Raw genomic sequence first — 13,441 nt, forward strand, 5'->3', positions numbered from 1 at the left:
AGACCTGTAATGGAGAACAACACCACTGCGGAAGCGCACCCGACTTCTGACACGCCCAACAAGAAGGGACGCCGGAGCAAGAGGGATGCCGGAAGCGAGGATTCTAAGAAGCGCCGCTGCATCTCGTCCGCCTGCGTGCCATGCAGGAAGCGCAAGTCCAAGGTATGTTAGGTAACGGGAATTGGCCCTGATGCCCTTTCTCCGGCCTATACACACATTCTCCGGATGATCACCAGCCCCCTCGGAACCACGCGCCCTGTACGAGAGCAGTCGCTAATCTGCCGCACAGTGCGACGGTACCACTCCCGCCTGCTCTGCATGTGCCGCCGTCTACAACACGCCGTGCATCTACGATCCGAATTCGGACCACCGCCGCAAAGGCGTCTACAAGAAGGACATCGACAACCTCAAGACGCGTAATTCCACCCTCCAGACGCTTATCCAAGCTATCCTGAACTACCCGGAAGAAGAAGTCGCCGACCTCGTACACCAGATACGGACATGCGAGAGCTTGGACTCCGTTGCAGAGGCTATCATAGCGAAGGAGAACGGCGAAGACGACGAAGATGACCCGATTAGTCCGATTACAACGCCCATCATGGCGCCGGCAAAGGGCACATTCGAGAGTCAGCTGAGCGGGAAGATGGGCGAGCTGCGCCTGGAAGACGGGTCGACCAGATACATTGGCGGCACATCGCATCTGATATACCTGGGCCAAGGCAACGACTCTGCGGAATCGCCGGACACATATTCCGAGGACCAGTACCAGGAGGCGCAGGACCCGTTCTGCTCGTGGACGACTGTCACCTCGGATCCGGAGCTTGTGCAGCATCTGATCAGCATGTACTTTTGCTGGCACTACAGCTTTTTCACGACGCTATCCAAGAATCTCTTCCTGCAAGAATTCCAACAAGGCAAACCGCAGCTGGGATCCGGAAGGAAATCGCAATACTGTTCGCCGCTGCTAGTCAATGCTATGCTAGCACTGGGGTGTCACTTCACATCGTGGCCGGCCGCCAGGGCTGTCCGTGACGACTCTGCCACGGCAGGCGACCACTTCTTCAAGGAAGCTAAGCGGTTGATTATGGAGGACGATTTGCACGAGATGCCAGCTCTGACGACTGTACAAGCTCTAGCATTGATGTCTGTACGGGAAGCAGGTTGCGGGCGGGAAGCAAAGGGTTGGGTCTACAGTGGCATGTCGTTTCGCATGGCCTGCGACCTCGGCCTGAACCTTGGTATGCACAGCAAAGACACCATCGATGACAACGAAGAGGACGCGCGGCGGATCACATTCTGGGGCTGCTTCTTGTTCGACAAATGCTGGAGCAATTACATGGGACGATTGCCGCAACTACCCAACACGATCCTTACAGTGCCGAAGTTCGAAGTCTTTCCCAGCGAGGATGCAGAAACGTGGAGCGCAGTCACAGACTCCGGTCTCAGTCAAGCACACTCTCAGCCAAGTCGGACGCGTGCAGTCGCTCTCCAGATATCCAAGCTTTGTGAGATCTCCAGCGACCTCATGAACTCCTTCTACAACCCGATCGATATGGACAAGGTCAAGGGCAGACAGGCGGAACTGAAGAAGCTGAGCGAGATACACATGCGTTTGGAGACCTGGAGAAGGGACTTACCAAAAGAGTTGGAGCCGAAGGAGGGCGGATTGCCGCACATGCTGGTCATGCAGTAAGTACACCCTTCGCATCAGAACAGCACTCGTACTAACCAATTACAGCATGTTCTTTCAGTTATTGTATATTCATCTTTTCCGACCGTTCCTCAAGTACAATCCGAACAACTCGCCACTGCCCGCAAGTGTATCGCCGAGGAAACTATGCACACAAGCTGCTGCCATGATCTCGAAGTTGCTCCGACTATACAAGCGATCGCATGGCTTGCGCCAGATATGCAACATCTGTGTCTACATCACGCACTCGGCATGCACCATACATCTTCTCAACCTACCAGAGAAGAATGCGAAGCGCGATATAATACACGGTGTCAAGCATCTCGAGGAGATAGCGGAAGGCTGGCTTTGTGCTCGTCGGACGCTCGGCATCCTCAGCGTCCTGGCCAAACGCTGGAAAGTCGATCTGCCCGAAGAAGCTGCTACAGTGCTGTCCCGCACAGATACCAAGTATGGCCCCTGGAACGAGATCAGCACGCCGAAAGCAATTCGCCGTGGATCCGTACAGATGAGAGATCAGCATCCGTCGCCTGCGAGCCAGACATCACCAAGCCTCCAGCCATACAGCATGAACTTGGCCAACATGGCAACACCCCAGTTCTTTGCCCAAGCAACAGCCAACACTTCCAGTTCCGTAAGCAATGATCCTTCCACGCGCCCCTCCAGCACCCACACCATACCTCCTTCCGACGCAAACGCCCTGGCTTACATGCGCAATCAGCACCAGGTCAGCACACCACAAAACTCATCAAACTCTCTCAACGCACCGACACCCGCCTCCACACAAGGTCGGCGCTCCGTTGATGGTCAGACCACCGCTGGAAGCTCTCCAAGCCAGCTCTTCGGCGGCGTCGACCAATTGCTACGAGAAGGCCAAGACTGGATCTATCGCGATCAGACACAGCTCGCGACCGATTTTGAGAACTGGAATCCCCAAGGCATCGACGATATTGCGAACTGGTTTGCAAACACCACCAGCCCAGCGGGTGCATTCCAGGGTAACACCAATGCGCCTGTTATGAGCAGTGAGATGAGTGGGGGGCCTGTGGGTGGCAATGGGGTCAATGGGTATACGAACGGGAATACAAGTGCTGCTCCGGCCCCAAGTTTGAATGGGTTCGGTGTAGCTGGATTTAATGGTATGGGTATGCAAGGGTTTACTTATGATGAGCAGAGTTGGTATCAGTAAGCTAATGAGGAACATGGCTCTTCTGTGGAGATGGTATTGCTATGTCTTTTAGCGAATGCAATGTGTAGATGAATCACTTCTTGTCAGATACAGGATCGAGTAGCACGATCGATCAGCGTTGATATTCCAGGCGCTACAACGGCGTCGGCAACTAGAAATGAACTAATAGACACGTTTGAACCACATGCCCTACACCCACATGTCTTCACCTCTTATGCGCTTCCCAAGGAACTTCTTGACCTTGCGCCAACACCTCTGCGCCTTCCCTTTGAACGAATGTTTCTCCTTATTCCTCTTCCGTACACGTCGAGCAAGCTCATCATAATCCTCTTCCCATTCTCGCCAAAGCCTTTCCAGCATGGGATCACCCTCGGTAAGCCCAGCCTCTGGTCTATTATCGCGACTTGGCAGAGGTCCGATATTCCTCTCGCTCCTTCGCACTTCTTCATTCGTCACGTGCTGGATACGCAAGGCCTCTGCTTCGCGTAGTGAGGCATTATCGCCATCGTATTCGTCGGGTAGGTAATGTCTGCCACGGGGCCGAGGTCGTGGGGAGCCTGGTTCCGGGGGTGTCGGTGGTGAATCTGTGGCATGTCGGCGATTTCGGTATCTGCGCGATTTCACGAGGTCTGGGACATTTCCGAAAGGAACTGGCTTCCTGCGAACCTCTTCTTCTACAGGACTTAAGGCATGGGGTCGGAAGTTTTGGAGTGGGTTTGTGGTTTCTGAGTCGGGTAAGACGCGGGGCGGGGGGTTGGGTGGGGATCGCGAGCGGAGTTGAGTGTTGTTTTGAGGAGGCTGACGGACTATATGTATTGTTGATTAGTCAAGATCATAATTGTAGGGTAGTGGTGGCAGTTTTACAATCTAGTAGCTGTTCATGTAGCTCGCCTCTTCTGAGTTGGGAGACAAGGGTTGGATTTGAAGAGCGTGGGCGAGTCGAGTCGTCTTCATGCAGTGGAGGAACTATTTGTACCACTGATCAGTAGGATGTAGTCGTATGGCATGTGAGTAGTCTTACCGTTTAGCCCTCTCTGGGGTTGTCGGGGATAAATATTGTGAGAGCGTGGGCGAGACGCTGCCGCTCGGCTGCTTTCTGGCTGTCCATCTCTATCCCGGCCATCAACACCGGCATCATCTTCCGAGGCAGACCCTCCCGTTGAAGTGAAACTCGGCACTGTGCGGAGTCCTCCCGAACGATCCCATTGTATATTCGGCGCTCTTCTCAGTGTAGGCGTTCTCCTTCCTCTAGGTGGATCGAGAACCCATGGTAAGACATCGTTGGGCAGGTTGTCTTCTCCCCTGTATCGGGCATATGGGGCTCCCGGTGATGTGGATCCTCGTCCTGGTGTGGATGACGGGAGGCTGGTGCGTCTGGAGCCGCGAGGGGGAGTTGGACTGACATATCCGGGGTCATTGTAGGCGTGCTGGCCCGGGTTTGGGGTTGCTCTGCGCGCCGCCATGTACTCGGCTCGTCTTTCTCGTGGTCCCATTGGATTGGTATTTGTGCGGTTTTGTGGAGCAGGGCGTGGTCCAACCAGAGGAGAAACTGTGCTGGATGTTTGCATTGTAATTAATGAGTTGGAATACGAGTCGTTTCTGAATGACACCGTTCGATCACGATGATTCACCGCTGGAGGTATCGCTATCTTTAACGATCGGTGGGTTGTAACATGTGACGTATAGATAGAGAGATAGCGAGCGCCGCGGTAACGTATACTAAGATGCTAAGGGGAAGCATGGCGTGCGAGTGAATTGGACGTGTGAAAGTGATGACTGGGTTCGAAGTGAAGAGAGCCTTTTCAACCGCTGGACTTGCCAAAGCTTCGTTGCCAAACATCGCAACTACCTATTATTACACAGCCGTGCCTCCCTCCGCGTCTCTGACCGGCTCTTCAGGAAGTGTAAGCAGGGACATCTTGCGACTGGGACTTCCTAAAGAGTTTTGTATCCCCTCCATGGCCGCTGACCCACGCCGTGTTACACTTTCCACTGGATGCTCGAGCGTTGATGCAGTAACTTTGACGGGTATGTTATTGGCCTCCGCAGCTTTTGCGTCTATACTTGCGAGCGCTGTGCCGTTCATTCCGTGAGGATTGGGATTATTCGAGGGATGTGGATGTATATCTGAGGGTGTTTGCGTCGACGATGGGCCGTGGAAGGAAGTTTCGGTACCGTTGACTGACAATGATTGGCGATTCTGTGATTCTGTATGTTGCTCCTCCGAGGGCGTGTTCCGCTCTGTTGGTCCTTCGCTGTCCGTCTTGGGTGTGGCACGCTTCTGCCGCGCTCGTGCTATCAAGTCGTCGAATTCGGTCTTGTGTGTCTTCGCATACCCGTCACCGTCAAAGTCTTTCTTCATGATTTTGTTCTCTTTGGTGCCCGCTCTTCCACCTAGTGTCTGTTCCCATTCGTCTAGCTCTCTCAGTAACTGCCTCTTGCTCTTCCGCACACTTTCGTCGGCGTCGCAATTCGAATTGTAGATATTGAGCCATTCGACATGCCGCCGCCTCATCAGGTCTTTTGAACCCCAGGTAGGTATGCCGATTTCTTGCAGTTTCTTCCGCAACTTAGTCTCCGTGAGCATAGCATAGTTGAGCTGGGATAATCTCGTCGGTGGAGGCGAGGGGTCTTTCTTTCGTATTTGGAAAGCGGGTGGGAACGCAGTCTTAGTCCTACAAGTGGGTGTCGTTAGCCAGCTGACGTAGATGTGCTGTCATATATCTGCGTACCTTGACCGGGTGCTACGCCCTTGCGAGTTTTCTGGCCCAGTGCATATGTCCAGATGGTTGTAGACCAGCTCTTCCTTCATTGGCTTGCTGCACATCGGACACTTGACCATGCCATCTGGCATGAAATCGTCGTCACCGTCGTCTTCGCTATCCGCGACGACCATTGGCGACCCAGCTCTGCCTCCGTTGCGCTGGCTCCTAGTTCGCGTCTGCCGCGATCGTGTATGCCTGACGTTGTCCTCGTCTTCCATATCTGTGTCTTCCAGCTTCCGCTTCTTCTTGCTAGCCTTCGTGGTCTCCTCTTCCTTGTCTGCGCGCGCCAACTCCATGGCCTTGGGTCTCGCCTCTTGAAAGCGCATCACGACTTCTCTGATCGCAATGTTGGGCGCCAGTTTGTCGCTCGAGCACCCAGTCTTGCAGCTCGGACACTTGCCGTCCGCGGTGATGCATCTTCGTATGCATATCGAACAGAAGGTATGGCTACACGGCGTGATGACAGGGTTGTTGTAGAACTCCTTGCAGACTTCGCAGCGCAAGGCAACTTCGAGCGGTTCGAACGCGGGTAGGGACGTCTTTATCCAATCGGTGGAGTCGGGGAGGTCGAAGGAAGAGTCCATGGGTCGTTCGCAGACAGGGAGAATTTGGGATGACAGAGGGTTGACAGTTGGATTTGTTTGGCTGGGGTCCGGCGCGTCGGCTTCGATCGCGTCACGTCGACCACGTGACCGCGCTGGAGATCTTGCTGCTTTGTCATCGCCCGGAATGGGCCGCAGTTGGGATGTAGCGGGAGACCCCAGAGTATGCTGCTTGGAAGTCACCTTGCGTAGTCTGGCCATATTTGCGAAGATGGATATTGTGCGGGTTCCAAATCGGAGGCTCCAGTTGGACAACAAGGCGCAATAATGGGCTGCGTAGTCCTGTTCGTGCTTGCTTCAATCCGGGCAAAGATTCATTATGCGCTAGCTGCACCTTCACTCTCACTCTGCGCAGTCCTAGAAGGACAAAGTTGTCATTGTTCTTTATTGTTATTTGCACGATTCGCTGCGCCCTGTTTGGGGTGTTCCATCTCCAGCCAGCTATATGTGCAACGGCCATGTATGAACGCCGCGCTATGCCAACTCATCCCATCTCATGCTGTTACTCGCTTCATCTGCAATGCTATGCCCAGCCGTCCCAACTGATGGGCGAAATTGGACTCTTGCCATCCAAGAAGATATTCCTGACCAAACTCAGGTCCATGATCACATCTCTTAGACCTTGAAAACGGTGCTTTTGCTCTTGATTCCGTCAAATACACAGGTATTGTCAACTGGAACATATTGTTCAGTGATAGCCTTGATGATCTCCTGCGAAACGATTCCACCAGTCAGGGCACCAATGTTGTGGAGTTCAGCACCACCGGCTCGTGCACTGTAGTTTGGTCAGTCGGCTGTTTACTGCTGAAATGCCGCGACGAGGCTTTCGTAGGAAAGCTGTCTCAATCCAAGTCCATGGACGATGTGTACTTACAGCTCGTGCGTGTATTCTCCAATTTGTGACTTGATTGTCGCGTACTCGTCTTCCTCAATGTCGGCGTTTGCCTCTTTGACAAGATCGTTCGCAATCTTGAAGGCGATCCCAGTGAGCTTCTCTGAGTCGGTTTCAACATCGCTCTCCCCAGCAACGCGGGGTGCTCCGCCCAGACCATCTTGATCGTGTGTTGCAAGGAACTCGTCCCATGCTAGGAATGCAATGTACAGCGGGATCTGCGAGTCGGGGAATGTGAGGAGCTGAGCTACAGGACGTTAGTTGAGGTAGTAAATGTTGAGATGGGTTTCCTTACCGATCGACTTCGCACGGTCTCCCCACTTGATCTTCTCGCCTGCTTGCACAACGTGGAACGGCCGTCCGCGCACTAGTTTGATATGTGCAGCATTCTTGCAGAATGTCTCAATATCTTTCTCGTCGATCGGCGTGCTACGGCCAGCATTCCGCTCCAAGAACCGCACGCTGTCCACCACTTCTGCCAGATCCTTTCGTGCTTTTGACTTGTATACGTTCTGCAGCTGGATGTAGTCTGCTGACCGCGCCTTCATATCGGGCACAGAGCCGGGTACCGGGAGAACGTTGTACTTGGTGTAGAACAGGCCGATAGCGTTGGCGATGACCCAGAAGCTTGGTGAGTCCTCGCGGACCAGAAGACATTCTGGCGCCGTGAAGATCTCTTTGACAGAACTGCTAGCTTGTGGTGGGTTCAATGACTTGAGAACTGCCGCCACTGCTTCATCAAAGTTCTCTTCGCCACCTTCTGGGTTGTTTGTGCGCGCAGCCTGCGCTACTGATGTCCTGAACTCTGTCTTCTCCTTGTACGTCTGCGGTACCTCTCCACCGTGGTCCTTCTTCCAACGCTCGAGGAAGTGCAGCAGCAGTGCTATCCATGGGACATGACCGTGATCTTCTGCCTTCATGTTGTCTAGATCCGCCGTCTTCTCTTCCGCGTATTGAACAAGCTCTGGCCATGGCCGTAACAACCGCAAATCCGATGTGGTCTCTGGGCTGGGATGTGTGTCTACGATGGGGAACGCTGGAGGTAGGTGTACGGAGAAGTGGGCGTAGAAGCCGACCGAATGGACGTAGAACAGCGGAATGAGCGCAGCGCTTGCGTGGTCGGAGAGCTTGGCGAGGATTTCGGGACGGATAGGCGCGGTCGCAATGATGAGAGTATATGGTCGCAGAGCGTCAGGTTGCGCCAGCCATGACTCTAGAGGCTATTGCGATTAGCGGAGTACGCGACAAGACGTCATTTGACCAACCTCTGTGACGAAGTGACCGTCCACATCTGGGTTCAGTTCCTTAAGCAGATTGCACGTATGTTCAGCTCGATAGCCTCCTAGATGCTGGTCCTCCAGGAAGAAGTTGACGCCTAGATCTGCTTCGCTGACGATGGCCGAGTCTTGGATCGTGAAGTTGCCGATGCAGGGCAGAACAAGGTTTTTGAGCGTCTCTACACCTACGACTCCTGGGCCAGAGTTTATGAGGAGGATATGTGAGTTCTCGAGTGCGATTTGGCCGGTGGCTCCCCAGAGGCGTAGTTGACGGTCGTACCTGCTCTTGTCAGTATTGATAGAAGTGTTTGCAGCAAACATACTTCTTCTCCTTCGCGGTCGGGCCCTGCACTGGGGGTGGGAGATCCTCCATTATGGCGAATTTGGGAGGGTTGACGGTGAGGGCGTTCGATGTTGGTACGACAGCTTGGGAAGCTCCAGCTGCCAGGCACCAAACGCGCTGCCAGCCCGCGCGCTAAGGGCATATCCCTGTCGCGGGGTCCTAGTGGGGCTCAAATCGTCATTTTGGCAGCAGCTCAGTCGTCTCGTCACGGGAAAATCATTCATCCCGCCATCTTATCGCGACCCACTGTAGTGTCTCATTTTCTCTGACTCTGCAATTACTGGAAAGGTTCCTACTCTAGTTCATGCCGCTGAAGCCGAACCACGTCTGGCCCGCCAATATAAATCAGCAAGTGCGCAGCATCAGTCATCTCAAGTCTCGACTGCCCCTCCGACCACTGTCAAATTCTAGATCTCTTGTACACCGAGCCAGCACCTGGACCACCGGCAAATCTCCTTCTGCAGCACCAATTCACCATCCCCATCCTTCACACCGGACTTTCCATTCCACAGGAGTCCTCGGACACGCAAACAGTATGACCGACACGACTGTTGAAGCCGCAAAGCGCGCTGCTGCGCACCAAGCAGTAGCAGACCACTTCGACCCAGCAGCCACCCACGTTGGAATTGGTTCGGGAACAACCATCGTCTATGTCGTCGAGGCCATCAAGGAGCGCTCCACGAACCCGAATATCCTCTTCGTGCCCACAGGTTTCCAATCGCGCCAACTAGTAGTCAACGCCGGCCTAACCGCCATCTCCTTCGACAGTCTTCCGGATCGCGTAATGCTCGATGTCGCTTTCGACGGAGCCGACGAGGTCGACGCAGAACTCAACTGCATAAAAGGTGGAGGTGCGTGTTTGTTCCAGGAGAAGCTAGTCGCCGAGCGCGCGAAGAAATTTGTCTGCGTCGCAGACTACCGCAAGAGACAAGAGCGCCTGCTGACCAACTGGCCGACGATACCAATTGAGGTTGCGCCGCTGTCTCAGCTCAAGGTCGCTGCTGCGCTTAAGATGCTTGGTTCAACAGGCCCTAAGCTAAGGACTACGCTACTGGAGAAGTCGGGACCCCTGAAGACAGACCAGGACTTTTACATTATCGATGCGCCGTTCCCTGCATTGCTTACTTCGGCGGATGTTGCAGCCGGCAAGGGCAAGGGCGATGGAACAGATGGTACATGGGAGGTCAACACGATAAGCAAGGCTATCAAGGGCTTGACTGGTGTATTGGAAGTCGGCATCTTCTCCGGCCTGAACGGAATTGATGCACAGGAACTTCGCGAGCAGGACCAATTGACCAAGACCGTACGAGGTGGTCAAAAGCCTGTCGCTGTATACTTCGGCATGGAGGACGGAAGCGTCAAGATGCGGACAATCGAAGGAGAGAAATAGGCACGCATTCAGATCTCAGGTTTGCGACAAGTGAACATTTATCATTCGTAGCTAAAAAAGCAAACCTCATCCCAAACAGAGCTTATCAGCTCGCGATCGTCGTCGCAGAAAGTAACCGTTTTGTCCTTTTCCCTCTAACTCCACATAACACGTCTCAGTACCGTACATCTAAGCGCGGTACATGATGTGCCTCCTCTTGTACCCATCGTATGTAGCAGTCACGTAGACAGTCTCGGTGACAACCTCGACATCCGTGACATACACACACTTGTATCCCTCAGGGCACGACGGCTGGGTAGGCGCAGGCGCGTTCGCGGACGAAGGGGCAACAGTGATGGTGGAGACGGGTGCCTTGGAAAGCGTCGTAGGCTGCTGCGTAGGCTTGGGAGCAGCAGCAACGGGCTGCTCAACAATGGGAGGGCTCTCGTACGACTCATCGACCGTAGGCTTGGGCGCAGCAGGGGTGGCCTTGTCAGCTACAGGCTTGGGGGATGCCTTCGCAGGTGCCTCGTACTGCTTGGTGGAGCTGGTCTTGGGTGCAGGCGCATCCACGATACCACCACCATTAACAGCCATAATCTTGCCAACATCGATGCTCTTCTTCTCGGGAGTAAGGATCTTGCCCTTGTTGGGAGGACCATTGAAGTTCATGGCCGTGCACTGTGCGTTGATGTCTTTGCACTTCTCCTGCCAGAGCTTGCAGCCTGCGTTACCGGTTGCGGGGGCCTCGTCGTAGCAGACATCGGCCTGGTCCCAGCACTCGGTAGCGGAAGCCCAGCAGCCCTTCTCTGTGCTGTACGAGGAGACCTCCTTGCCGCACCAGTTGGCGTTCTCCATGATGCAGCCTTCGGGCTTCAGGCCCGCAGTTTGCACGGTCGAAGCCTTCTTCATGCCACCGGCTGTGAGCTTGGCGACCTTGGGGCCTGGAATAACGTAGTCCTTGGCATCCTTGTTGTAGATGTCGAAGTCAGTGGATGGCTCGTTGTACTTGACGTAGCCAGGAATGGAAACAGTGCTTTCGGGAACGAGGTTTCCGCTGCTCTCAACGAAGATCTGGGCGCAGCCAGTGTAGAACTGTGGGTCTCCGTCCTTCGCGGCGTGGAGAGCAAGGATCTCGGGGCGAGCAAGGTAGTCACCGCCCTCAAGGCCCTTGGGGAGGTTCACGGACAAGAGACCATTGTTATCAATGATCTCATCGGTGCACCAGCGGTCGGTGGACGAGTCGTAGCCGTGGTCAAAGATCTTGAACCAACCGTCACCAGCAGCCGTGTCAGTGCTGGCATCCGCAACTTTCTTCAGGTACACGGCACAGGGACCGACGTGACCGCGGTCAAGACGCTCCTTGGTGGGGTCGTTGGGCCATGAGCGGATCTCGAAAGTAATGAGGGAACCATCTTTGGCGGGCTGGACACGAGAAACACCCTTCGTACCACCGACATTGCAGGCCATGTCGTCACTGTCGAGGCTGGGAACGGGGCTGCTAGCCTTGGCAGCATTGGGGTTCATACGGATGGCGACACCATCACCCTACTTATTGTTAGTAGACTGCATCTGGAAACATTGGGAGAACGAACCTGAGGCATGCTGTCGATCATGAAGTCTGTGAAGACAGTGTGGGCAAGGGCAGCTGGGGCTGACGCCAGGGCCGCGAGGAGCATAGATTGGGTCTTCATGGTGAAAGTAACTCGGTTGATGATCGTATACGAAGTAGAGTAATTGTTTATCTGGGAAGATAATTGTGATAGAATAACACACACGGACGGCGTTGTTTGGTCACTGGGACACAATGTACAGGTGAATGAATGAATCTGCCGACTAGCGACAATGAAGGAATGGAATAGGCAGCCGAGCGCCCTGGAAGGAGAGACAGAAAGTTGGGTTTTGAAGAAGAGATCCTCGTGTGTGGTCGAAGGTGAAGAAAGAAAGCCTATTCGAGGGCGGCGGCTCGACGCTTTTGATTCACGAGCTTAGCCTAGACCAGTGGTGCACATCCCCCGAATCCTCATTACACCTGACTCCTGCAAACATCGATATCCCTGGGGTCTGCATCCGCTTTGCCGCCGTTACGGGTTTCGTTCCCTGCATCGATCGTACGGCGTTCGAGCCCGCTGTTCTGTTTCCTAGCAGTAACGCTGGGTTCCGAAGATGCTGTCAGCATCAGGCACCACAGGCCAATCAAGGCGTCGTTGAGGTTGTGCCGCTGAAACATGAAACACAAACCGACTATTTTAGCGAGCCCCTAGTCGGGGTTCTGGTAAGCTCACCCGCTACCCAAGTGGATGGCGCTTTTCTCAGACAACACTAATTCAGGTACGGAGCCTTAATTAAACGAGTTTGCGCCTTGCGGGTCGATCTCGTTATCGGCCATGTGCAGATAAAGGCGCCGTAGAACGTCAGCAGCGGGGTTGATGATGCAGTCCACCGATAGTAGGAGCGTACACATCCACTCCTTGCCTGCGCGCTACAGATCGTCGAACATGGAAAGCTGTGGAAGTTTGGTTCAGGAGGCTGTTGGAACTTTGGCGGGTCAGGCTGACAGTCATTTCGCAAAGTCACCCACAGCGCAAATCTCGGCCCCTAGTGCCAAGAGTCACGCCGCCTCCTGGGGCCTATGTAGGACGCCAGACTGCGGCGAGGTTTGGCCCTTGAAAGTGTTGACACCACCGCAAAATACAATTTGGTCGTTGGGCGCAAATGACGGGATGGATGTCTCAAGTCGTGGTTGTCCGAGATGAGCGAGTACGGTTGCGATGATAATGTCGATTCTTTTGTGAGGCGGCTAGCCCCCAAAGTTTACGCGTTGTACTACACTGAGATTTCCTTTGGGATGGCTGTCATCGGTTCCCGAACCTCGCAATATCATGCAGGGGCTGAGTTCTAGAGCCGCTGCTGATTTCCGAGAGAAAGCAAAAGAAAACAACACATCAAAGATGTCTGGGTAGCCCCGGCGTGTCACGACCTCAGATGCCTACGGACCCCTACTTGTTCCTCAGAACGCGTGGACCATATCCAACGGCGATGTAGTATCAGCGCCAGATGATGCCGTTTCCCACAAAGCGCGCTGAATGTCAGAGGCCGACACAAAGCTCATGTAGGGAACCTGGGACTTTTGTTGACGCCGCAGGATTGATCAGCAGAGTTCAGAGCGCGCTGTTGACTGGTAACACTCTCAGAGTTGTTCCAATAATTTGTACTGAAAGCAGAACATTCGCCACAACTCAAGCGTAAGATGGGCTTTTGAGGCCTGGCGATGCATGGGACGCTTGTGGGTGTACGCCCATACTTCCATGTTG

General features: G+C 54.1%; 5 protein-coding genes across 5 annotated transcripts; 2 read left to right on the forward strand and 3 right to left on the reverse strand.

Moving 5' to 3' along the window:
* Positions 1-9: 9 nt before the first annotated feature.
* Positions 10-2,879, forward strand: NIT4 (Nitrogen assimilation transcription factor nit-4; the record flags this gene model as incomplete). Its single annotated transcript, XM_051441433.1, has 3 exons — positions 10-162; positions 290-1,689; positions 1,739-2,879. 3 exons carry the CDS (start codon positions 10-12, stop codon positions 2,877-2,879), a joined length of 2,694 nt encoding a protein of 897 aa, XP_051307604.1.
* A 1,855-nt stretch (positions 2,880-4,734) lies between these two features.
* On the reverse strand, positions 4,735-6,447 carry J4E86_000861 (uncharacterized protein; the record flags this gene model as incomplete). Its single annotated transcript, XM_051441434.1, has 2 exons — positions 4,735-5,554; positions 5,612-6,447. 2 exons carry the CDS (start codon positions 6,445-6,447, stop codon positions 4,735-4,737), a joined length of 1,656 nt encoding a protein of 551 aa, XP_051307605.1.
* A 414-nt stretch (positions 6,448-6,861) lies between these two features.
* On the reverse strand, positions 6,862-8,788 carry J4E86_000862 (uncharacterized protein; the record flags this gene model as incomplete). The annotated part of the gene is made up of 5 exons (XM_051441435.1): positions 6,862-7,021; positions 7,121-7,385; positions 7,434-8,358; positions 8,404-8,695; positions 8,739-8,788. The coding sequence occupies 5 exons, from the start codon at positions 8,786-8,788 to the stop codon at positions 6,862-6,864; spliced, it is 1,692 nt and encodes a 563-aa protein (XP_051307606.1).
* A 505-nt stretch (positions 8,789-9,293) lies between these two features.
* On the forward strand, positions 9,294-10,148 carry J4E86_000863 (uncharacterized protein; the record flags this gene model as incomplete). The annotated part of the gene is made up of 1 exon (XM_051441436.1): positions 9,294-10,148. The coding sequence occupies one exon, from the start codon at positions 9,294-9,296 to the stop codon at positions 10,146-10,148; it is 855 nt and encodes a 284-aa protein (XP_051307607.1).
* Positions 10,149-10,316: 168 nt separating this feature from the next.
* On the reverse strand, positions 10,317-11,821 carry J4E86_000864 (uncharacterized protein; the record flags this gene model as incomplete). Its single annotated transcript, XM_051441437.1, has 2 exons — positions 10,317-11,675; positions 11,723-11,821. The coding sequence occupies 2 exons, from the start codon at positions 11,819-11,821 to the stop codon at positions 10,317-10,319; spliced, it is 1,458 nt and encodes a 485-aa protein (XP_051307608.1).
* Between the last annotated feature and the right edge of the window lie 1,620 nt (positions 11,822-13,441).

Source organism: Alternaria arbusti (genome assembly GCF_024043155.1).
Source record: "Alternaria arbusti strain BMP 1465 chromosome Unknown scaffold_1, whole genome shotgun sequence".
NCBI lineage: Eukaryota > Fungi > Ascomycota > Dothideomycetes > Pleosporales > Pleosporaceae > Alternaria > Alternaria arbusti.